We start from the raw sequence: 26002 nt of genomic DNA on the forward strand, positions 1-26002 counted from the left end.
TAGCTCAACCTGGCACCGAATGATGAAGTCGACTGTACTGTACATGTGTTCTTCAGCGCTACAGTTAACTCAGTGCTAAAAGGACAACAATGGAGCTCAGACTAGTTATTGTTATTGTCATCATCATCATCAAGTATATTGGAGCAGAGTGTGGGCAGATTTTCTGTTCAGGAACGGTGAGTCATGGTTGTTGTTTCATTATTGTCCGCTTTTTTGTTGTTTTTTAGCATCTGAAAATCAGTAATGGGAACAGTTCTTTTGTTAAGTTTTCCATTAGGGACCATAGGATTGCTTTATTGCAGACAGATGACACAGTGAAAGAGCACAAAATGGAATAAATAAATAAATAAAATGCACTCACGTCTCTCGCCATGACATTCGTATCAATCCGTGATATTTGAAGATAAAGCTGTTGTTTATATTCTACAGACCGTCCTGCACTCAACAGTTGTTGGTCAAATGCCACTGAACTGATGATTGAATATTTTTTTACTGGATTAAATCTTCTTTCTTACTGGACTAAATCTTCCCTCCCTTACATTCATACTCTTTGGTAACTTATAGCTGGAAAACAAAAGCACTATTCTCTTCCTGTTTTGGTTGTGCAATGGTTGACACATGTTCTTTGTGCTGTAAATTAAGCCTTCATTTTCCCAAGAGATCGTACCCGATGGCAGACAGAATTGCATAGTGAAAGCGAGGTTTATAGGGAACCAATCTAAACGCTGATGGTGTCATTATTCTACAGCCATTAAATTGTGCAATCAACATTCGCTTCATAACGATAAGTCAAAGGTGCAATGTGCGTATTCATTTAGACTCTAATAATTTACTCAGTTAGAAATCAACCAGTAAAGCAGACAAGTCCTTTTTTTTGTTTGTTTAATGGCCGAAAAAAAATAAAAACATTGTTTCCAGATGATTCCCAGTACAAATGTAAAGCTTTAATTTAGCTAATAAGAAACTATGAAGGGCTCTACGACAGCAACACCTCATTTTGCAGGATAATGCATGATTGGCCCCAACAAAATGACTTACAGTTTGAAATGGTCCATTACCTTATTCCCTCTGTTAAAAGTAAACTTACTACAGACATGATTTCACGTAACCCTGAGAAATGATCAAGTCATTTTGGTCTACCCAAACATTTAGTGGTCACTTTGTTTTATTGTTCAGGGTTGAAGCTTAAGTGAAGATATTTCCGAACAACCAGAACAGACGTGTAGTAGAATCACAATGTCAGAATAAGCGTAGATACAAGAGAGTACTTAATGCAAAGCAGAATACATACTGTACATATTACTGATGACCTAAGTCCTGATGGATTCACATTGTACTCTCTGTGGAAGGAATGCAGCACAATTAGCATACATTAAAAAGCAACAGCCAGTCATCTCATTAGCACTAAATTAAACATGTTAAGACGGGTTTTACAGAAGCACTCAGATAAAAATAAATGGATTTGCGATGATCTTAATACCATGTAATTTATTCCATGGTGAATTTGCAGATGAAACAGAGGGACAATTCTTTTTGTTGGAAAAGATTATAATTATAGATGGAGGTCTTATCACTTCCTGCAAAAGTAGAGCAACCTCATTTAAATGAAATTAAAGGGACTGTTTGTAACTTCTTACACGTATGAATCAATCCGGGTCGGTGTCCCATGCACGCTCCCGTGTGGCTACGCTGTTCAGACTCAGACTCCAACACAAACTACACGGAAGCACCAAAACGGCAAAGTTCTATCTAGTGAAGCCCGTCTTGGAAAACAGTGTTGGCCGCGGTCGGAGGACGCGGGGGAGACCGTAGCTTTGGTCTCCAGGGCCGGAGTCTCTGCTCCTCTGCCTGCTTGCCTTCACTCACAGCTCGCTGCACCATGTGCGCACAGTACACACTGCAGAAGAGTTAGTTTAGCTCTGAGAATATGTAGTGAATGTACACTGGACGTTTGCGCAGACATAAATGATGCAGCTCCTCCAGACCAACAGAGGTTTCCCCTGTCTTGTGAAGTGATGGCACTCCGCAACGAGTTACGTTATTGTCCCCGACCAAAACTCCGGTGTCTTCCCTGTTTACTCCGGCCGCGGTCGGGAGGCTGAAGCAGGAAAAGCCAACACTAGGATCAGCAGTGATTCATGGAGAGACATCCGTCTGGTCAGCTAACATTACTGCCAAGCAGGTGAAATATAGAGTGATATTGTGGTTTTAGCTGATGTGTGTCGCCTCACTGTTTTGACGGATGCTAGCTCACATTCACGTAGCGCGTGGACACGGGCGAGCGCGAGCAACAGGAAACTGACTTTCGTTGACTTAACGGCCACAGGTGTCACTGTTACAATCAATTTCTGATTCTTGCAAACAGTCCCTTTAAAATCAAGGTGCTTTTTTCAGTTAAAGTGAAAATGTGTTTATTTGTGTGGGTACCAGGTACATGTGCTAAAATTGTATTCAGGGGTACATATAATTATTATCTACAAGGGCTGTCAAAGTTAATGCAATAATAACGTGTTAATGCAAATTTGTTTTAACGCCACTTGCGATTTTTTTATGCTGAATGCAGTGCCTGTTCGGGTTTCTGGACAATATTTGTCATTGTTTTGTGTTGTTAATTGATTTCCAATAATAAATATATACATATATTTGCATAAAGCAAGCATATTTGTCCACTCCCATGTTGATAAGAGTATTAAATACTTGACAAATCTCCCTTTAAGGTACATTTTGATCAGATAAAAAAATATGTAATTAATTTGCGATTAAATGTGATTGAAAATCATGCGATTAATCACAATTAAATATTTTAATCGATTGACAAACCTAGTATCTACTACTGAACATGTTAGGTTACAGCCATAGATAAATGTTTGTCCATTTATGTATGCAAAATTATGGCAGCCGAAAGCACTCTGGTTCTTTTCAAGACACTTTGATGTAATTGAAATGGAGCAAGTCCCACAACCTCTAAAATTCAAATGAGAATTGCATTAGCAGATTTTCTATGAAGGCCTGATTTTGAATGTCACTGTGTGGGATGGATAGAAAAGGACTCCATCTCGAGTGTGGTGAGCTGGCAGGGTTTCTGCAGACATATTAACAATGATGGATGTATTTCCATCTCCAGACAGCTGCTCACTAAACAAGTGTTCCTTCAAAATGCCCTCTCAAAACAGCTAACAGGTCATACGGGTCACCTCCACCATTTAGAGTTTATTCCGCCCGACAAGACCATACAAGGTTGTTTCTCAAGGATGTCGCAACTAATTCCATTAAACAACACCTGGATGTGCCGGGTGGAAGTGCATGTGCATGCCTGTGTATGTGCATGTTTCTACAGCGTGCACATGTATTGAGGAAGGTGTGAATGTTTGTGTGTGGGACACAAAAGAAAGGTAAATACTGTCCATGCTTCACCGGTCGTAACCTCCGCTTCAGCCAGCTCCCCACTCATCACATTTGGCAGCAGAGAAACTCATGTTCAGCTGGATGAATAACACACTTTAACCCTGTGTTATCCTGAGCTTACTGATACTAACATCCTTCTACATTTTTCAGATGCAGGCTTATGACACCACCTCTATTATAATCTACTCCACTTGAGATGGACAACAGAGAGGTATTTGCAAAATTGGCTTCACAATATTGGGGGGAAAACATGAAAATACGCAGCAACTGATGCTTTTTGATGTTTTGGTTGGTTGTTTGGGTTGCAAGTTGAACAGGGGAGAATAGAGGGGCTCTATTGTTCGGATCCATCCTACAGCAAATGAACATCAAAAGTCTTGTCTCCGATTTTTTTAAAGGAATAGAATGACATGTCTTTATAACAACTTGCAATTTGACGTGAACACTATTTAAAAGTTGGTTTGTTTGTGCTATCGTGTGACTTTGGTGAATCCGAACTAACCAAAGTCACACAATAACACAAACAAACTAACGAATCCATTTTTTCAATGGAGTCTGGTTGCTTTGGCAGAAGCATAGATAAAGGCTTCAGTTCCCCGATGTAAACATAGACTGTAGCTGTAAAAATATTCTAAATATAGCGTACACTAGTATTGATTTTTTAGGTGGGCCTTTCTTTTAGGTGGCTAAAATGCATTTTGCTGCTGCCCCCGTCCACAGCAGCACTTTGCTTTGCTGCCATGCGGTAACTCCTGTCTGCTTCTTCAAACTGGGGGTGTGCTGACCGTCATCTAATACACTGACTATGGATAACTACCTCATACAACCCCACTTCAAAACACTCAAACTATCCATTTAAAGGCTGCATATAGGGGGAATTTATTTCTTACAGACAACCGCAAATTTACAGGAAATGAGGGAGAGAAGGTTCATGGTTGGCATCTTGACCCCTGAGGTTGGATAATGAATCATATCCGATATGTGTTACTTTATGAGCTTTAGAGGTGATGGTCGGCATATTTTTGAAATTTGGACAGATCCCGGCTAGCGGTTTCTCCCTGCTTTCCAGTCTTTATGCTAAGCTAAGATAATCACCTGGGCTCTAGCTTCATATTTAGTGTTCAAACATGAGAGCAGTCACAATCGTCTCGGCTAACTCTGCAAGAAAGCGAAAAGATTTCTTTCCCAAAATGTCAAACTATTCCTTTAATAAATGTAATTGTGTTAGCTGTTTCGCAAAATGACAGATACTGAAAGAGTCTCTTGCAATTTTCCTCTTTCTCTCCAGTGATAGGAACCACATAAATGACGAAAACAAACAACATGTCCATAGGCATCTGTTCTAGTGTATTCATTGTCCATTCAAAATGCACATTCAGCCTTCAGTCATTTCCAAAATACCCTATTATCATGCATCTTTGAATATATAATATCATCAGCTGTCCAAATGATCATTAGTTTATACCAAAGTTGCAGACCCTGTCAGCCATGATCCAAAAGGGATTATAGTATCGGGACTCATGCCGGCAGCTTTCAGGCAAAAATGTCCTCTCTCGTCATCACATGCTGTCCTCTGTGGTGTTTGGCAGCTCGATTGATGACATGTGCCAACGCTGCCTGGCCTTGGCAGTCAACAGGTGACATATTGTGCCAAACACTGTTAGTGTCCATCTGTATTATGAATCTCTGTTTCCCCGCATCGTTGTATTCATTAACATAACTAAAATATGTCTGCCAAACGAGGTCTGTTGCAATCAGCCAGTTGCTCTATGAAGACTTTCACACAATGAACACCAAGCCTGGAAAATGTTCATTATTTTCTTCTTGCAGCGGTTGCCCTGGATTCAAACAATAATCTCTTTCTTGCTATTTTTTAATTGTCAGATTCAATTTGTTGCATTGTTATTGTTGCCTTCCTCTGCAGCAACAAACTTGATCTCAGCGTTGGCAGTCCTGGAAGCCATGCTGCTATCTCTGACTTTGTGCTTGAACAGAAACGGAAAGGTTTTCCTGAAGGACTTTTGGAAGGTGGCTCCCATGAAACCGTAAACTATGGGGTTGACCGAAGAGTTGGCGTAGGACATGCAGTTGGCCCACGTCTTGATCTTGTATGTGGCGTAATTGGGCTGGTAGTTGGGATGGAAAGACTGGAAGAGGACGAAGATCTGGATGGGACCCCAGCAAATGGCGAAGAGGAGGACGATTACTACCACCATCTTGGAGACTTTGCTCCTGATACTGATGGTTCTCTCAGACAGGAGGTTGACCTGAGGAGGAGAAGAGGAGAAGAGAGGAATTGTCTAAAGGTGTGTTCAGACAGAAAGCAAAGGGAATCTTCACCTTGTATTATTTGCGTAAAGTTGGCCACTGGACTGTTTGTGCATTCTGTGTTTATTCGCCCCAAAACAGCCAATGTACAACCGTACAAATGTTAGCGATAAGATAGAAACTTACTGTGTGTGCGGCATGGGTGTGTTAAGGATTAAGTCACTTGGCACATATACGACACCAGGAACTTCATTTGTCACATTTGTTCACTTGTCAATGTGCGTTTATGAGGTAACCATAGATTCATAAAGCCCCAAGCATGATTTTGACGATATGGCCAAAAATCAATATAGACAATTATCACAATATATATTTAATGATAATAATGCACTAAAATGAAGCAACTAATCTAATATCTGCATAGTATTTGTCTATATGAAAAATATAAAGAACTGTTTGAAGGATCATTAATAACAAACAGTAGAGGGCAGCAATATGCTATTGCAGCATCTAGTCTGCCAAATCCAAAGAAGAAGAAGAAGACTTCCGTGGCCGAGTCAGCTAACTTCAGGTTAGTCCTATGCTAACTTAAATGGGGTTACAATAATCAAATTGTGCGGCTCTTCTAGACTTTCCAAATGTTATCGGACCAAATTGATCAAGCACTGATAGCGAAACGAGTCATTTCGTGGGGGTTGTGACGCTCAAAACAATTTATCCACCGTGTTAGAGACGCAGTAGTAGCGTCGAAGTAGGCTATGACCCCGCTGTCCGGCTGTTTGTGTAATGTTATTGTAGGTAGAGGAAAGCGGATTCAATAATTTTATCGAAAATAGATCTCATAAATGTATCATTATCGTGTAAGATCTTATCGCGAAAATTTTCAAGATCATTTATCGCCACGCCCTATTTTTTGCTCAAGTCAAAACATCTTTAACTCAAACGGACGCGTCTTCGCATCTATTCGCAAACACAAACTGTTTCACCTGCAATTACAGATTTTTTTGGCCAATTGGTGGCAGTGTAAACAAGCTGAAAACACAACACAGACATATCATCAGATTTTAAGTTGATATACCAAACTTGTCAAACATTTGTCAACTTACACATCCAGCAGTTACGGAACAACATTACCATTCATTTGGAGTTGTGTGTCTGGCCACCTGAAGAAGACCAATATTCACTCTCCTTTTGGGTCCTCATTTGGTCTCTACCAACTCTTGAGGGACATGTCTTGCTCATTAGCTGCTAAATGCTCCACTGTGTTCACCAGCTACCCTTTGTCTGTGTGTACTTTGGTGCTGAGCAGGTAGTGCATACTGAAAACAGCTGCCTGCTGCAGCTGAGAATAAAGCTAAAGAGAACTACAGAGTTGGGTTACAGTTCTCTCTTGTTATTATGAGCAACACTTTCACATTACACATAGTCATTTGATCCATTGTTATTATGTAAAGCTGCTTTAAACAAAGGTCCTTTAAAAGACATTTTCAAAGACAGCCAATATCAAAGCAAGGCAACAGATATTAAAAAAGGGACAGGTAGTGCCACCATATAGAGAAGCTTTTTAACTTAATTAGCTGACAATAGGATCAAGGGCTTGCTGTCAAATCTTTAAACCAAGTCAAGAAAATACAATTAAGCGCAATAAACAAAGCAAAACAAACCTTGTCCATACCTGATAGTTGTTGTCTACGGGTTCTACAGTGGGCTGGCCCACCCGCTTCACCATCAGAGTGTAGCAGAAGGAGATAGTGAGGACCGGCAACAGGTAGGCAGCAATAAACTGGTAGAGGATGAAAGCCCTCTCATGTGTCTTTGAGGGGAATCTCTCCATGCAGTACTGCCTCGGGCCGTACCAGTAACCCTCCTCTATACGCTGGTACATTAGTATCGGGGTGGACAGGATCAAGGAGCCTGGGAAGGACAAGGACTGTGTTAATTGAAGTTGTTTAGATCATGCTCACTATTTCCCTTACCTACTTTATATACAATTAGTCTTAATTATTCATTAGCTCTGTGGTGAATTAATTAGAAAACAACAATTATACATACATAGAGTAAATGTTGAGTAATTGTCATTAAACGAGCAGGACGTACCGATCCAAATGCAGATGCTGACAATCATGGCTACTCTTGGTGTGCGGTGGCGGAGAGATTTCAGAGGGTAGACTGTGACGTAACAGCGGTCCCCGCTCATAGCCGTCAGAGTGATGCAGGTGGCTTGGACTGTCACCTGGGAAAGACACATATACATGATTTACACATATATGCTGTTCTACAAATGTGTAAATTAGTTGTGTTTCTATTCAATTGTCAAGCGACTACTTTTGAAATGTTGCAAAAAAGAAATGCAAATTAAGTGCGTTTCCATGGAGTGAATAAACTAGACTACAGCATAGTTTGGTCAGAAGTTGGCGCAATCAACTACGCATGGCTGTAATCCGCCAGTAAACAGAGTAAAAGAAGTAGCCAATCGGAAACACAGCAAGTTGGCTCGGCCATCTAACCATCTATGAGAGAATAGTGGACAGAGGTCTTCAGGAATTTGTTTCAATTGGACAAGTTTTAATTGTTCTTTCATGTCAGCTAGTATTGTCCATGTTTCATGGTGTCCCGAGACGAAGACAAGCATTCATACTTTATGGGAATATCCGAGAAGACGCCGAAAGCGGAAACAGCTGATCAGTCATGTGAGTTAAATAATTGCGTCAGAACTTATTCAGCAAATGCGTTTCCATAACACATTTAGCGCATCAACTCTTTTTTCGACAAAGGCATAAAAACTTTCTTTCGAAATTGAGAAAGTTTGATAGAATTTTCATTCAGCTTTTCTAATGTGATACTTCAAAATGTGCATAAAAATATGTGAATGTAAACACGACTATTGTTAATTTGTGTGCCAAGTTGCACTGACACCATATTTAATTTGTTTTTCCAATATCCACCTGTAGCAACTAAAACATGATCAAACTATTTGATGTTTAGGCACTTCAAGTACTTGGTGAGCTCTTGGTTTATGTAAAGATCGTGATCTTAGTTTATAGCCAAAGTCATTTGAAAACCTTGAAACCTTATCCCACCCTATAGACTCAGGATGTGAATCCCAGGAAAGAAAAACATTGCCAGGCAACATAATTCAGGCAACAATATACGTTTCCCTCAAAATCTATTTGGCAGAACAAGTAGTATATAAACATGGATCTATGTTCTTGTTTCAGTCAAAGCTCAAAATTCTGGTTTTAGAAAAGCAATGTCAAATCATGTCTGGAACACAAAGACAGACATTACTCAGAATATCCATCACACTTCCTCCACTGAGGAGAAAGGATTGTCCAGTAAAAATACAAACATCAACTGTGACTTAGATCAGCAATGATCCAATGTTTTGCTATAAATTTGAAAAGATCCCATAGATATAGAGATCTTTTCACAAAGTCAATTCTCACTTCAGCCCCCTGCGTTGCCGTTCTCCAGCAATCCACCAGATGTCCTCAGACTGTCCCACCTGTCCCAGTCACCTGACTCTCATTCAGCTACTCACCTGTTTCCACTTTCCCTCATCAGCGCTGCTTTATACAACCTGCCGATTTCCACTCATTCCCTGCCAGATTGTCATTGTGCTTGTGTCTTTGCTTTCCAGCTGTCTGAAGCGGAAACTGATCTTTTCATATGTTCTGATATATTTAGTAATCAAAGTCCAAGGAATATTTTTAACAAAACAAATCACTTTTTCCTGAAGTGGCCGCACTGTCCTTAAATTTTCAGTTGAAATCTATGTTTTATAAGCATTTATCTTCTCTCCGTCTGACACCCACACATTACGGTTTCTACCACTGTAAATAAATTCAGCCCTTCTGTGGACAATCATGTGAATTTATCCACAGAGACTTCACCAAGCACTGGGTGTTTTAAAAGGGACATACTGTATCATGCTCATTTCCAGGTTCATAATTGTATTTTGGGTTTCTACTTGAACATGCTTACATGCTTTAATGTTCAACAACATTGAACCTAACTAAGTAGTTTTTTTTGCATTTTCATTTTGTTTTGTTTCAATTAACAATGTTAATTGAAAAACAATGACCGTAATTCGGGAGAAATTAGTTTCCCTCAAAACGTATTTGGCTATGCAGCTTAGTAGTTCGGGAACGTCATTTTGTGGGAAATAGGGTTGTATATTCTAACGAGCCTGCATGTGACCTAGGAAGGGAAGCCAAATCTGAATTGCTTGTTGAATCACATGTTTTCTGACTGGATTGTCTTATTTTACAGTTTGTGGGTTGGTAGACACTCCAGATACCCAAATGTATGTTCACAAGCACTGAAGAACTTAGTTTTTCATGATATATCCCCTTTAAAAAAAACAAAAAAAACATTTAGTATAAGTTGTATCACAGTTGTAAAATGATTATTTCCAGCGATACAAATAATACATTGTTACAAGATATAAAAATGCTCCACAATTTGTGCACAAACTATTAGAGGAAGCTGTTTTCTCAGAGAGCCTATCACAAACTTTTATATAGATTGGGTGGCTACCACCTTTCTAATGGTGTCTTGTGCATCGAGGCTTGTAGTTAATCAACCCCTCATTGAGAAGCAAAAGAGTTCAAGCAGACTTTTTTTTTTGTCCTCAAGTAATCATCTGTATTTCCGATTCACTCTCCAACTTGTCTGAGGTTTTGCTAATGAGCTCTTTTAAAAAATTAGCGAGAGAGAAACCGCATACCGAGGAACGGGAGGCTGCATTTGCGATAAGTATTTTTCATTAGCATATGAAAAAATCATTCAATTACATTTTAATAGGGTTCAATGGTGCTTGATTCAATTAACCTCGGCTTAATCACAATGTTAATTTTAGGCTAAATGTGGAATTCCGGTTACAACAGAAAATTTCAGGTTGCAAAACTCAACTCACACAGAATCCACAGTCTCCAACATATTTCATCACCTGCTGCTACAAAATCATTTTACTCAGGTCTCAGTCAGGTTGTACAGTAGAAACATAGACTTTAATAAGAAGCGGACAGTCACCATGATGTCATTTGTGGACTGCCGTTTTGAAGCCTTGAGTCCGGCATTTTGGCCGTCGCCATAGTAGTTGTTTGCAACCAGAAGTGACACGAGAGGATGGCGTTAAGTACAACTGAACGCTGAATTTTTAGACATTTTTAGGCGACCAAAAAGGTTATAATTAACTATCATGAACTGAAAACACACTGTGAAAGGGTTAAAATTGTAAACACGGACAACTCCCAGACCAGACAACGCCGCGGTAGCGACCTGTCAATCACAAGCTAGCCACGCCCTAAAGCATACCCTGCTTTATGGTCTATTTTCTTTGAATAAGACCATAATTTACTAAATGAACATAATGCTGAAGAAGGCTTGAAATTAGTGATTGAGGCCATAAACTCATGTTTACAATGTTTACTGAGGTAATACATCAAGTGAGAAGTAGGGTCATTTTGTCATTGACTTCTATACAATCAGACTTCTTTTTGCAACCAGAGGAGTCGCCCCCTGCTGGCTATCAAAGAGAATGCAAGTTTAAGGTACTTCAGCATTGACTTCACTTTTCAGACTGATAGTAGAAAGTAGCCTGACTAGAGTCGCTATGGATGTTTTCATTTCATACACATCTGTACATTGATTTTTAGTACAGACTGAAAACAAGCCTCTTTTCATCCTCTTCACAGAAACATTTTCTTCACTTCAAATACGCAGACTTCTGAGGTTCGTACTGTGTTATATGCAGGCAAACTCATCCATATTGCTTTGAAATATGTGCAGCAGGGGACACAAATGACAGGTCAGAAGTTCTCTCTATGCTCTTCTCCAAAGAGGATCTAATTTTGTCTCTCTTTTGTCTATCTGCCTCTTTCTCTCTCCACCTCTTATCTGTGACTGTGAAGCCAGCACCCATTACCCTCCAGAGGTTCGTAGCACGACATCAGTGTTTCAAAGGATATGATGAGAGTGTCGGAAAGGGGTCACGATGAGTTCAATGTTGAGGCCACTGAGGAAAGTGGGTACCACAGTCCCTCAATTTCTAAGACGCATGGTACATTAAGAACCCTCTGTTATCTTCACAGCATAATGTCTCTTCAGAGGAAAATGGGCTTGGACATGACAAAGAGAATACATTTAGATCATCTTTATTTCTACTCATTTATTTTAGTGAGATGATAAAAGATCAAATTATGTTTTACAAAAGGTGGATTTGGTGACAGGGTGCACGATAGTGAAATTAATTCAGTGTCTTCATGTTTGATTCGGTTTCCTGACAGGAAGAACCACTTCGTCCTGCTGAGCCATTTCTTTCTTAAACATTTCACCTCTAAATGACAAGTGAACACATTTAGCTTTATTGGGACATGCTTCTGTTTTTTAGGTATAAAATAGTTTCATAGTAATCAGTGAATAGCAATATTGCACAATGTTGCTTGTAGTCTTACTGGTCAGGGGTATTCATGTCTTGGTCAGTGTTTTACATTGTACGTGGTGTATTCAATGTTATATGTTGAATTTAAATATGACTTTACTTCTTGGGAAACATGCTTATTTGCCTTCTTTTCTAATGTCTGTAGGCTATGCTAAATATGCTTAACATAAAACAGGGGGAAATGCTAGCCTGGTTCTGTCCAAAGATAAAGAAAAACGACCACCAGCATCTCCAAAACTTATGAATTAACAGATTATATCTCGCTTGTTCAATCTGTACAAAAATAAAATAAACGACAATTGGTGGTTTTAAGAGGCATTACTATAGTGCTAAAACTAGCCAGGCTAGTTGTTTCCCCTCCTTAAGCTAAGCTAAGCTAACCACCTGCAAGCTGTAACTTCATATTTAAGACATGAGAGTGGTATCGTCTTTATTTTTCTATTTTATTCTGATGAGGTGAGGTCAAAGCCCCAACACTGCACAACAAAGTTGTATTGTTAAGCTTAATAAAGGTCAGTGCATAACGTAATCAACCATTTAGTCTATAATTTTAATTCATTTTAGTACATTTTGGTTTTGGTATTTTGGAAAACAACAACAACCTCTGTACATAATTATAGTACTAATACAGTGCCGGTTGTCGAGAACCGCAAATTGCTCATTGACTCCAAGTGAAGAAGATTTTGGTTGTAACTTTAATATATCCAGCATCCAGCAGCAAAAGTGAACTGCAGTCAATGAGTCACGGTCTGTAAAGGCCCGTCCAGAAGCCCCGCCCCTGCTGCTGCACAGAGCGCTGTGTGCTTGTTTATCCAAAGTTCATTAATATTGAACATGTTACTTCAACACTACACATCCTTGGGTCCCCAGCAATACACCTGCCAAGTGTGAAGTAGATCGGATGAATGGTTCTTGAGATATGCAAAGGACATACCCACATATACACACAGACAGAGATTCCTAGCTTTATAGTTAGACAATGCTGCCACAGCGCTACGGTTCCGAATTTGTCATGGTCACTTAGACGTCATATCCATACATGTCCACCAAATGTGGTTGCAATAGCACAAAGCGTTCATGATCAAGACATTTTTTGTAATATAGGCCCTGCCCACAGCATTTGAGACAACTTTGAGGGTCAGCTATAGCAAAACTACATGGAACATCAACAATCCAAAAGAGTAGCTTTTTCCGGCTTGGTCCAGAGATGTTCTGTACCAAATTTGGTGGCGATTGCTCAAAAGTTGTAGGAGGAGTAGCGAAAAAACTGATTTGGACACAATTTAAAATGGCGGTAAAACGATCTAGACACAAATTGGCGTTGCTGATATGTATAGATTTATATGGAATGATTAATATCTATAGATTTGTATGGACCCACAGATTCCAGGAGACACATTCGACACTGAACTCCCTTGTGTCCTCAGCAATACACCCCCCAAGTGAAGTAGATCAGACAGAGATTCCTCGCTTTATGGTTAGATATCTGCTTTGAAGACCATCCATATGCTGTCCTTTTCATAGATTAGAAGGAATAATAAAGAATACTAGGACAGCATAATGTAGTCAAGTACTGTAGGGCCTCTACATTTTCCTTTTGATCTTTTACCATTATTGAAAATGTAGCTCAACATGTGATTTTGAAGAAAACTCTGATTTATTCAGGCCATTAATTTAAATATACATTAAAAGAAATCTGTCTATCCAATCTATCTATAGGCCTATACTGATGTAAAATGCTGACGTAGGTTTGGAGAGGAGCTGTCTGAATCAACTGCAAAGAAAGAGAGGCTGTATGTACTCAAGCTCTCCTCCCAGAATAGAGAAAGTGGAAAGTAAAAACTCTCTGTCTTGGATCCATTTGTTGAAGATGAAGAGTCCTTCGAGGTGACAATCAGAAATAAAAATGAAAGGAAAGATGGGATTGAAGGGACATACAGTGCCTGCTCTCATCCTACTCAGTGCATGTCAAAAATAAATATTTAACAGGAAGAAATGCAAGTTGCTTCTGGTTAAATTATATGTGCTCTTCTTTTTCAGTACAAAACAGTTTAAAGTTTATTTACTCATCCATTAAATCAAAGACAGATTTTGTTCTTGTCAACAAACTGGAATTAATTTTGTCTTCCAAGTAACACCTCTTTCAATAAGTGCTGAATTTGAGATTGGTTTACATTTCTCGCACCAAAAAAAAGAAGAGGGAATAACAGACGTATGATTGTAATCAGCCTGTACCGATGATGCAATGAGCAGTATGAAATCTAACGACAGCAACAGGTGTCTGCAGCAGATTTTCAGTATTGCACGACTGACAGTGTAAAGCCTCATTAGTCCCTTCGAGAGGCTGCAAAACTCATTACCTCACATTAACATGACAAACAGTGGAAATTTTAAATGGATCTAAAAGTAAAGTCCGTTTGGAGGATGGTGCTAGAGGACAGATCGCTGGGTTATTAAAAACAGGGTTATATTGGATAATGTGTGTGGAGAGGTGCATTTTGCAGCCAAGATTTGAAAGTTTAATGTTGTTTTGCAGAACACACAAACAGTCGGCAACGTCTGACATGATTAATGGATGGATGGATGTTTGACATGCGCTGTCACTGTACAGTAGCTCACTCTTTCTCTCATTCCCCCTATTCCCTTGGAATAAACAATCTAGATGCTGTGTAGTTTCAGTGCATATTATTTTATCATTTTAAAAATGCATGTATGCTAATTAGTTATGTTACGACTTCAGCCAGCTCCTATTCATCTGTCATTCTGCCTGCTCTGTTTACCCTGCAATATGTAACTCTCCTGTCAGCCCGGTCTCAGTCCCAGGGCAGCAAATGCCGATGTTTTGCCTGTGTCTGATACCGACGCACCCTTTAGCGTCTATTCGCTTTTAAGTAACTCCTATGTAAACCCGTCCGTGGCAATATGAGCTATATTAGATGGTCAGAGCAACTGCTCCGGAAGTCAGGTGATGGAGTATAAAGAGCGACAAAGTCGTAAGGAGGACGTTGGGATTATGGATGGGTTAAACAAACACAGGACTTTCACCCAGGAGACCGCTGTTAGTGTCCCGTGTGACACCAAAAGTCAACGTTGACTTATTTTAAGTTATGTAAGAACGTTACGTAACATAGACTATGTTACTGAAGTTACGGAACAAATACAGTTATTTGAACCCAAACCGTGATCTTTTACTTAACCTACGCCAATGGGTTTACATTGCACGGCAGCTGGATTCTCGCAATGTCACGATGTTACGAGATCGTGCGAGAATCTCGGGGATCACATACAGTATCACACAAAAATCCATCTTGTCAGGCTTCAAGTAATACGTTTGTGTCCGGCAAGCCAGATCAAGGACAATCAACGTCCTGTGAGGAGCTACTGGCAGCTATGTGTAACACACCATCTGGCGAGTAAAAAGTGTCGCCATTGGGTACTGGCCAAGCGTCCGCATGTGATGAGTTGGGATAGAGAACAGGTTGCTCCTGTCATCTCAGATCCAAACACTCCCTCCTGCCTTGCAGTCAATCTTTCCCATCACCCGATACTTCCTTCATTAGTCTTGCAGTACTTACAGTATATCTAGCTTTGCCAGATTGTCTAGTTTGCATACACCCTATAGCTTCCAAGCCTTTGCTCTACCTATCTGATCCTTGGACTGATGATTCTCTGCCTGTTCCTGACTGCCTACCTGGTTTTGACCTGTGTCTGTTTTTTTTTTGTTTTTTTTATTCAAGTAAATTTAAGTAAACGTAAACTTTTATCTAAACTTATCTGCCTGTGAGTCGTGCATTTGGCTTCACCCTTGCTGATTTTCAGAGTCAAACTGTGGGTCATATGGATCCTGCACGTCATGCTGTACGCCTTAATAAGTATATAAGGATAAATAAGGATATAAGTTTAATAAAAAATTTTACCATTTAGTGGTATTATCATTCTCTATTGTTAAACATTTTGGAGCGCAAAATGACTTGGATTTGACGTGAGCAGCAAGACTTGAGTCTTACTTGTGACTTGCAAAACAAGGATTTTGTGCGTCTTACATTTTCATAGTCTTGTATGTCGTGGTAGACCTGAGACGTATTAGACAGCTTTAAAGGAATAGTTTGACATTTTGGGAAATATACTTTGTCGCTTTCTTGTTGAGATTTTGATGAGAGGATTGATACCGCTCATATCTGTCCGTTAAATATAACTCGGACTGTAACAAAATCTGCCCAATAGCGCCTCTAAAGCTCACTAAGTACCAGGTTATGTCTCATTTGTGCTAGTGGAAAGTTAGTTTTGAAGCAAACATTTTGGTGCCAGCTTTTAAAGTAGTTGCTGAGACTTTAGTATTGATCACCAATCCTATCAAGCTCTTGGTTGTTCCCTGCTGTGGTAACAATCAATTGTACAATATGAAGTAGTAACAGACACTGATGATGGTTGTAAACACAGCAGGCATAGTTCACTTCACCTGCTTTCCCCCTTTGGTTGTTTTCATCCAACTGTGGACATTTTGAGACTCTACTCTACTTAACAGTCCATATTTCTTTGACAAATGTGTGCGACTGAGGCAGAAAGAACGGCCAGTCTCATTATAATCATTAAAAACTTGATTAACCTTCTCTCATGCACATGCAATAATAAAAGACGGCAGGACTCCCTTCCTAGAAACTGTGTTAAAATTATGGGTTGGTTGATAAAAGGCAGAGAAGAGGTTCACTCATCATCCTCATCTAGGAGTAACAGGGTCCATAGGCTCCATGTTCTGATGAAAAACTAAATCACGTCTCTGTGTTTTCAATTAAAAATGCTTTCAGCCTTCCCACCTGCCTCCCAGACTGACAATCTTCCTCTTTTATGCTCAAATTAGCCGTGAACATCTTGTCATTCTGCGTACAAAAGAAAATCTCTCCATCAGATGATCAGACAGGTCGTCTCCTCCTCCCTTCTAGCTTCATAATGAATGAGGTACTTTTACATCAAGCTCAGTTTTAAAATGTAAAAGTTCTAAAAAGTTCATTCGTCACCGAGGGACAGTTTTGTTCTAGATTTTGCATCATTTGACAGATTTCATATTAACTGTGGCAACCCCTCAGGGACAGTATAGCTTTGTCAAGCTTCTTGGGTCTGGATGGCATATTTTAAGTAGTCCACAGTTATTAATGCTTAAGTAATTACAGTGTAGCAGGAAAACATGGCTTATTAATGTCTGAGCTTTACGCCCACTCACCGCCTCAAGCCCGGGCCACACAGCGCGCTTCATGCTCGCGTGACGGCAACGTCGCGTGTTGTTTTTTATTTCGGCGTCCATGTTAACAGGTTAGAGTGGACACACTGCCCGCATGAGACGCACGTCAGACGCGCGTCAGACGCACGTCAGACGTGCATCTATTTTATAGAATAGAAGGCTCGCCTATTTTTCACGCTTGCCGCTTACCTCTCGGCTGCGTCTCCCAGCAGCAACAGACAGTGAAGGTGATCTATTGACAGTATATGAGCAAGATTACTACAGTTTCCATGTCTAGACATCTGTAGAATATGTCACTGACCATCAATATTTTACACTTCCTATCTAGATTTCAAAATAAAAGTCCTCTAGCGTTTTTAGTGCACAGAATCATTCATTCATTAACACAATGCTTTTATTCTGAAATACTCTAAATAAAGCAGTTGTCTGCTTGCAGGTTTCCATCAAGTTAATATAGTACAGGCTTTTAATTATGTAAACACTGTAGTAGTCATAGCAGAAACCCTACATATGCTATACATATAATAGACTGGGTTAATAGGTTATAAGAACATCAGGTGATAGTTGGCAGTATTTTTCCGATGCGCTCTCTCTCTCTCTCTCTCTCTCTCTCTCTCTCTCTCTCTCTCTCTCTCTCTCTCTCAACAAACACCACGTAACTTTATTGTTCTTTCTTTTAGAGGTGTTATTTAATTTTTTTAAAGATATTTAATAATAATTTTCGTTTTCTAAAGGTTAACAAATAACGAAACTGTTTATTTTGCTTTGTTTTATAATAATAAAAAAAAAACACTTTACTTATATTTATCATTCTGAAATACTTCAGGTGTTTTTCTCCATCAAGGCGCAGTTCAGCAACAAGGTGGTGAAAAGCTCCAAGTTGCCTGAGATGTCGGAACATCAGCATTTATAATGTAAATTGCTGTCCCGCCCCAGATGTAAATTAAGTCGTTTTCGATAAAAGCCACCTGGAATACTGTAGAACAGGAACCCGAAACCCCCTGGAAATGTTGTTTAAAACTGTGCCAGTCAAAGTGAAGAGGGATTGCTGTAGGCTCTCTCTTACTACTAATGTATTTATTTATTTTTTTGTATTAATATATAGCCCACAGAAATCCCTCTTCACTGTCAATGAAGAGGGATTTATATATATATATATATATATATATATAGCCCATAGAAATCCCTCCTCATTGTCAGTGAAGAGGGATTTATATATATATAAATCCCTCTTCACTGACAGAAAAGAGGGATTTATATGGGCTATATATTAATATTTATGTATGAATTTATTTGCTTGTTTTTAATAATATTTACAAATTACCACACAGTTCTTACCCTTTTTTGTCTTAAATAAATATAAATCACATTTATTATGAAGTTAAATGGCCATTAAAAGGCAAACTCTATGTAGAAAGAAAGGGCTGTCAGCAACAGCAAAAACACAGCTGACAGGTAGCTCCGGGACGCTCCCGAGACGTGGGTAACTCGCGTCTAGTGTGAACACCCTAGGTGGGCATGACGCGGCCATGACGTGACGCTGCCGTCACGCGAGCATGATGCGCGCTGTGTGGCCCAGGCGTCACGCTGTGCAATGAAGCGTATTTTAATTTGCTATCCTCTTTAAATAAGCTGCATTGGGTCAACAGATTGCAATCTTTGCTTGGCTTCTCCTTAATTGTGCACTACTTCACATTTTCATATTCACAAAGGATCAAATTAATGTATGTGAAAGTCCAATCACAGTGATTGGTGTGCTTCAATCTAACAATTCTCATCAACCCAGTTTCTAAATGAAGCATGTAGCGCTGGTATGAAACGCACCAGGCATTCCATTAACTATAATGTAAACCCACCTGCGGCAACAGTAAACGCTCCGAGAAAGCGCGCCGGGAGTTACTGTGGTGACGTAGTTTAAAAAGCGAAAGAGACACACCGGGTGGCTGGGAGGGGAGGTGGATGGGTTCACAACGTTCAGTGTCATTTTCACTGTACAAACGTAGTATAAGTAATAGTGGTTTTGATGACAAAAATAAAGTGACAATGCGGCGGTATGTGACGTGTTGGGATGAGAACGTGTTGATTGTCCACAGTGGAAAAAGCTCAGATAAATGTACAGTACTGTATGCTACCTGTTCATCTCCAAAGTTGGCTACTAGCTGGTGAACATAGTGGAGCATTAAGCAGCTACAGAGCCAGATATTTTGCTCAGGAGTTGGTGGAGACCAAAAACAGAGCTAAAAGAAAGAGTGAATATTGGACTTAGGCTGCTTCTGTGAAGATAGATATAAAAGTCACTGCGAACCTATGCAGAGAAGAGTGTTATGGGTAACCATAGGTCACAGAGGCTCACACCTACCAAATCCTGGTTCTATCATGTTAAGCACTTTGTAACTTTGTTTTATTATTATTATTATTATTATTATAAATGTACATACAAGTATAAAACAGGCATGTGAACATGTGATCCCTGTGCACGTCATCTTTGTGCAGCTCTGGAAGCATAATTCACACTTTTGGGTTACAGACATAACTCCAAATAAATGCTCATATTGCTCCGTGTCTGCTGAATGTTTAAATCAGAATCTGCTGGATAACATGTTCACAATAATAGCTTTATAATATATCAGTGTTGTGTTTACAGCTTATTACGTTGCCCCCAGGTGGCCAAAAAATGAATTAATGCTCACATGCAATAAGCCTTTTGTCCAACATGAATGGCTTTCAGGTAACGTTGAGTAAAGCTTTCATTAGTTGTGCATTGTTCACAGACAAACAAGGAGTAAACGCTGCCTCAGTGCTCAACATCTTTGCTCTCTACATAGAAATAAAATGGCTCACATCATGTGTGGAGGGTTTAATGCTCCCTTTAGGGTAGGTGCTGGTTAACTCCTGGGTCAGATGGGGGCATACATCTAAATATTTCTTCAAAATTTGTGTTATTGCAACTTGCTGTTTTGTGCTTTTCCTCCTCTCTGTTTTTTTCTTCTGGAGTTTGGTTGCTGCTTGGACCTCCGACTGTCATCATCTTTCAGCTGTGTGAATGAAACTTCTTTCACTCCAAAGTCTTTTGGGGGAAAAATGGCAATAAATGCAACAATGGCTCTTTTTGGATTGAAGCTTTCTAAACCATTACTGAAATTTGAAAGGACAGGCTGGGACCTCCATGAGTGCATTCAAAAGATGGGTTTTTCTATGACACTCAGTTGAGTTATGAAACCACTGCACATTTTGCAGCTTTTGTACCTAAGTCCACCATGTCATCTCTGTGAGTAAATTTATTGAATTATAATATCATAATCATAATATATTCTGGGTTTGTTCAATTTAAGAGAACATCTGATGAATGTCTTTTTCTCAGGGCCTTTTGTAGAGAGCATAGCAAAATAACACTTCTTAGTGTGTGAAAGCACATTTCTGAGCCAGGAAAAATGTAATTATGGTTGTGATATGATTAAAAAACATGAGTCATGGTGTTACCTGCTGTAGAAAGGCAACGAATTTGCACATGAAGTTGCCAAAGATCCATCCAGGGAGAGGATAGAGGGTGGCGGTGAAGGGGACGCAGCACACCAAGAAGATGATGTCGGTGGCAGCCAGGTTTGCTGAACAGAGAGAAAACAACATAGAGGATGTCAGTGTTTTACAGATAGTGTATGTAAGTTCAAAACACGGCTACGGTTTGGTTTAGGCACAACAACGACTTTGGTTAGGTTTAGGGAAACATGGTACCTTGGGTTAAAATGTCTATTTCGTTAAGGTTAGGGGTTTCTATAATTAACACGTGTTTAAGGTTAGGGAACGATTGTGGTCATGTTTTAAAAATAAATAAATAAAAATGTTGACACCTTGGTTGGAAACTGGAAATGAATAGCGTTCTCCCGGGTTAAAATCTGATGCTCTGTTCACCCATCCATCCACCTCGGCCTTCTCCTTACGCAAACGTTGTCGCTGTATAACAACGTCTTCATTGAACGACTTCCTCCTTTGCTACCGTCATAATTCCTAATTCCTTTGTCAATTGAACGTAAACATATGTAGTTTTGAGGCATTGATGCCAAAATAATCTTCACTGTAGTTGCAGCTCTACACCACATCCAAAAGTTAAATATGTATCCAAACTATTGAGAGATTGTAAATGTGACTTAGTTGAGATTGTGCTGATCGTCACATGGACACATGGACAAACCCCTCCAACCGGTGTAAAATAATGATGATGATGATCAATAACAAAATTACATCATGGATAACTTTTTACTGAACTAAATCTTAATCTACAAGGAGTTGACGTATAACAACAAGCAACATGTGCAAAATCTAATGCAATTCCCAAGTCAAGTATTAGGTTCAGACTGCAGGAAAAGTGGCCCAAATCAGATTTTTTTTTACTGCATATGTGACTCAGATCTGGGGTTTTTTCCCACAGCAGTGTGAACAGCACAAATCACATGATTTGGGCCACTTTCATATATCATCCTAACTACAGGTCGGATTTTTTGCAAAGTGACATCCGAACAGTCATATCTGCATTCATGCGACTTTTACGTCACTTTAGATCAACATCCTAACATTTTGGATGAAATCTGTGAAGCCATTCACGTCACGATCCCACCGCTCCTGGCTACCACTCTGCATCCTCACACACCTCCGCACAGACGTAGCATCCATTACTCCACTAAATCCTTGTCATCCTCTGCTCCCAAATTCGCTGACTTTCATTGCACATCAACTTATAAATTAAACTGTAAACAACGACTTCAGTGGCCAACTTCCGTACGACAGCGTGCTTCGTGTTGTCTGATCTGAGCAATAAATCCAAATTGAGCACTACGGCTTACAGTGTGAACGTTGCCTGAGAACGTACTTCAGATTCAGCATGTGTTTACTTGATGATGTGCTGTAGGTGCTTTTAGAAAAACTGTTGATTCACTGAAAACAGGTCCTAGAGTATACCTACACGCGTGCAAAACGTGCAAAATGATTAATTTAAATTCACATTACCTACCCAGTGTCTTCATATGAATACACACAAAAACACAAATTCATGTTTAGATAGGACACCAAGCAGAGGTTGCAGTTATAACATTGGCTTTTTTCTATTTAACCTGTTATTCTGACTAATAGGCCACACTCTGTTTCCTATTTGTTTTACTAGCTGATCTAATCTCGTTATAGTAGCTGGACCATTATGTTGAAAGGATGGGCAGATGGTGCCGGCACTGATCTAATGCTGCTGAATATTAAACTGATTCAATGCTCTGGCAAGATTAAATTAATGTCACAGACACAAATGGTTTCTACAGTAAATCACAGAATTGCACAAACAGACAAGCTCATTTACAAACTGTATATGTGACATGCATTTTTATTATTTTATGTGTTTTATTATTTTAATTTGTATGTCTTGTGTACTTAATCTCAGTTCATCAATCACTTTTGCAATTCTTCCAAAGTGAAACCTCTATCAGATGTGCTGTAATTGACTTCAACAACAGAAATCAATCACCCGGGATTAAAGTCAGTGTGCCCTGAAAACCAGAGAAGACATGAGGCAGGTGCATGATGGATGAACTCCTTTGATTTCTCTTGTTTTACTTGATTCCATGAGATTAATGAAATCCCCCCCTGACAACATCCACCCATCCACCTGCTTTTTTCAATTTACGAGTAAAAAAGTCTGATTGTAAATGCCGGAAATTTGAAAAAAAGTCAAAATACCACAAAAAAAAGTTGTTATGCTTAGCTGAGGTGAATTGGATTATCAACAAATGCAAAGTACAATAGAAGAAGACGAATAAATTATGACGTACATGACACATGTGACTTAAACATGGAATTCTGCTCCACTGAAGAGAGGAAAATTAGGAAACTGTAACCTTCCCCAAATTAATACATGAAATAACCCCACTAACTGTTTATCTCAAACAGCAACTCTTAATATTCACATAACAGTAGTGGATGGAAGCGGACATTAATTTGCATTCACATTTTCTGGAAATTTGCTTAAAATTTCCACGTAATTCGCATGGAGACCAGACTTTTATCTCCTGTTTGCAGATGGCAACAAATTTCTTATCAATGATGTACTTTTTTTGGGACTTTCAACATTTTTCATTGTTGATTACTTTGATATCCAGCCCAGTCGCACAGCAGTTCGTGAAATAGTCACAAAATTGTAATGCATTGATTCGTGTACATAGACACGAATTTCAATTTTTTTTCGTGATGGTCAGCACGAAATCAATTCGTATCTAATCCACATCCTTATGAAACGAAGAGTATAAAGAGCGGCAAATGCCATATAGGTAGGAGGTCGCGGTGGATGGATCGGTTAAAAAACACTGTACTTTCATCCAGGAGACTGGTGTTCATGTCCCGTGTGAAACCAGAAGTCAGTGTTGATTTGTTTGTCACGTAACTTCTGTACTTAAATGACAGCACTTCCGGAGTTATATAAACCCAAACCACCATCTTTTCCTAAACCTAACTAAGTATTTTTATCTTGAAAAGATCAATGAGGAAATTCGCAGGAAAAAGCACAAAAAATAAGTTGTTAAAAGTCGTGCTGAGCATCACGAAAGTAAAGGGAAATTTGTGCCTATGTAAACAAGAGAAACACATTTTAAGCCCAGAGCTCTTGAGCTATAAAAATTGCATACTTGCACAAACCAGTTTCTCCAAATTGAATGCTGGAAGGCTTCTAAAACACCCCGGCAGATAATTACTCACCTGTTTAGAATTTGCAATTCAGGACCCATCTGAATACCTGTCTCTTCCTCTAAAGGTAAAAGTGAAAACTCTATTTATTTATGTATTTATCTTGTAATTGACATGGACATTTTACACATCGCTGTGTACTATAATGGGCAAATAAAGTGAGTGAAATTACATTCAGGTTATTCGTGAGCCCTTGAAGTTCTTTTGAACCCACTGTTGGCATGCAAAGACACGTTTCTGGATAGATGAAAGAGACCTGCATCAAATAACTGTAGAGTATATTTGATGTCGATGCACTGTGAGTTCATGATAAAGTAAACATGATCTCCAGGATGTCCTGTGTTTGAACCTAGTTTTTGCTCTTACTCACCTATGTAGAAGTTGGTTGCCGTCCTCATCTGCCTGTGTTTGGAAATGACATAAATAACCAGAGAGTTGCCCACCAGTCCGACCAGCATGATGAGGGAGAAGAAGAGGGGGACCAGCCAGGCATCTGTGAGGAAGGGGTGCTGATCTCCTTCCTCCTCCTCGTCCTCGTCCCTGCGTCTTCCCAGAGAGAAGTTTCCCTCAGAGCCGTTGATCCAGACCGGCTCGGTGGCGTTCCAGAGCTCCTCGGAGGAGTACATTGTGACAGGACGGGTAGGATAATTGTGAGGGAAGGTGAGAGAAAAAAGCACTGAGAGACGACGAGATGGCAATTAGGAGAGAGAACGAGTATGTGTTCAAACGCCGAGTCCTGGGTGCCCTCAGGCTCAAGACAGGAGAAAAAAATGGATGGTTGAAAATGGAGACAGAGGAGAGGACAAAAAGGGGGGGAAGGAAAAAAAAATCAGGCAAGGGACATACATGAGAGAAAAGAGGAAAGTGCAAGGTACAATGTAGGATGAGGAAGAGGTGAGTTTGTAAGAAAAGAAATAGAGGAGTGACAGAAAGCGGTCAGGTATCAAAGGGAAAAGTTTGCTTTGTGAATCAAAAGGTGAAGGTATGGAGGAGACAGACTGAAAAGGGGGCAGACAAGATGGGACCCCTCAAGTTGCAGAGAGGTGTTCATGATAAGTGAAGACACAGAAGAATAGATGGTGAATGAGAGAGAGGAGAAAGTGCTTCTTTCCTTAACATCAGGTTGGAGGAAAACCGCCCTTCCTCTGACGCTACATTGCCCCTCACAGCATGCTGTGCTGCTCACATGCGAGATAAGCCTCCAAGTAGCCCCGGGGATTTGTTCCCGAGCTGCAGAGTGTACGCTGAGAGGCAAACAGATTTCTTCTATGAGCTCGGTCACCAAATACCCAAAGGTAAACAATCCACTGTACTCACAGCTTCCTTGTGTTGGTTTTCACCTCTCTTTGTTTTCCGCCGCTCCGTGGTGAGGCTTAACCTTCCATTCAAGAGTCACTTGATTCAAAGAAAGAAGACACAGCCTTGTGTAGGAGTTGATATGCTGCTATATAACCTTGACAAAAGTACGTCAGCCAAAATTCGTTGTATTAAAAAAAGGAAAAACCTCAAGCACGATCCGTTGTTCATTCTCCAGACACTGCTGAGTTGACTGTAATTTAGCCTTGACTTTACTCGAGCAAGAGAGCAGAGCGAAAGAGATGCTGCCGGCTTTATAGTTCGAGCAAGAGCAAGGACACACAGACGCAGCAGGGAGAGGAGGTGCACAGACACACACACACACACACACACACACACACACACAGTCTGAATGCACGTGCGCTACAGCATGATTCTGGGGTAAATAGCTCTTGTCAGGGTTTCCTAGCAACGTTATCCCTCAATTCGTCTTTTTGTTCTTTTCCGATTCTGTTCCACAGGGAATTACGATATAGCGTAACTCCTTCATCTGACATAGGTCCCATACCGCTACACAAGAAGAGTGCAGACAGGAAATAGCAACAGGGTACATCTATCCCTGTGAGCTTCTCTAT

General features: G+C 39.9%; 1 protein-coding gene across 1 annotated transcript; it reads right to left on the bottom strand.

Annotated features, from left to right (window-relative positions):
• Window positions 1–1349: 1349 nt before the first annotated feature.
• On the bottom strand, window positions 1350–25971 carry kiss1ra (KISS1 receptor a). The gene is made up of 5 exons (XM_074651643.1): window positions 24442–25971; window positions 20835–20959; window positions 7771–7906; window positions 7349–7587; window positions 1350–5672 (listed from the first exon to the last, which is right to left on the bottom strand). The coding sequence occupies exons 1-5, from the start codon at window positions 24695–24697 to the stop codon at window positions 5292–5294; spliced, it is 1137 nt and encodes a 378-aa protein (XP_074507744.1). The 5' UTR covers window positions 24698–25971; the 3' UTR covers window positions 1350–5291.
• Window positions 25972–26002: the final 31 nt, after the last annotated feature.

The sequence above is a fragment of the Sebastes fasciatus genome, chromosome 11 (genome assembly GCF_043250625.1).
Source record: "Sebastes fasciatus isolate fSebFas1 chromosome 11, fSebFas1.pri, whole genome shotgun sequence".
In the NCBI taxonomy this organism is placed as follows: domain Eukaryota; kingdom Metazoa; phylum Chordata; class Actinopteri; order Perciformes; family Sebastidae; genus Sebastes; species Sebastes fasciatus.

What these genes read in the sequence shown, in the direction of transcription:
- kiss1ra (XM_074651643.1), bottom strand. Translation starts at nt 24,697, where the DNA reads ATGTACTCCTCCGAGGAGCTCTGGAACGCCACCGAGCCGGTCTGGATC. An exon ending in GGCAACCAACTTCTACATAG is followed by an intron (nt 20,960 to 24,441) that starts GTGAGTAAGAGC and finishes CTCTCTGTTCAG; the next exon opens with CAAACCTGGCTGCCACCGAC. An exon ending in CAGCATCTGCATTTGGATCG is followed by an intron (nt 7,588 to 7,770) that starts GTACGTCCTGCT and finishes TGTCCTTCCCAG; the next exon opens with GCTCCTTGATCCTGTCCACC.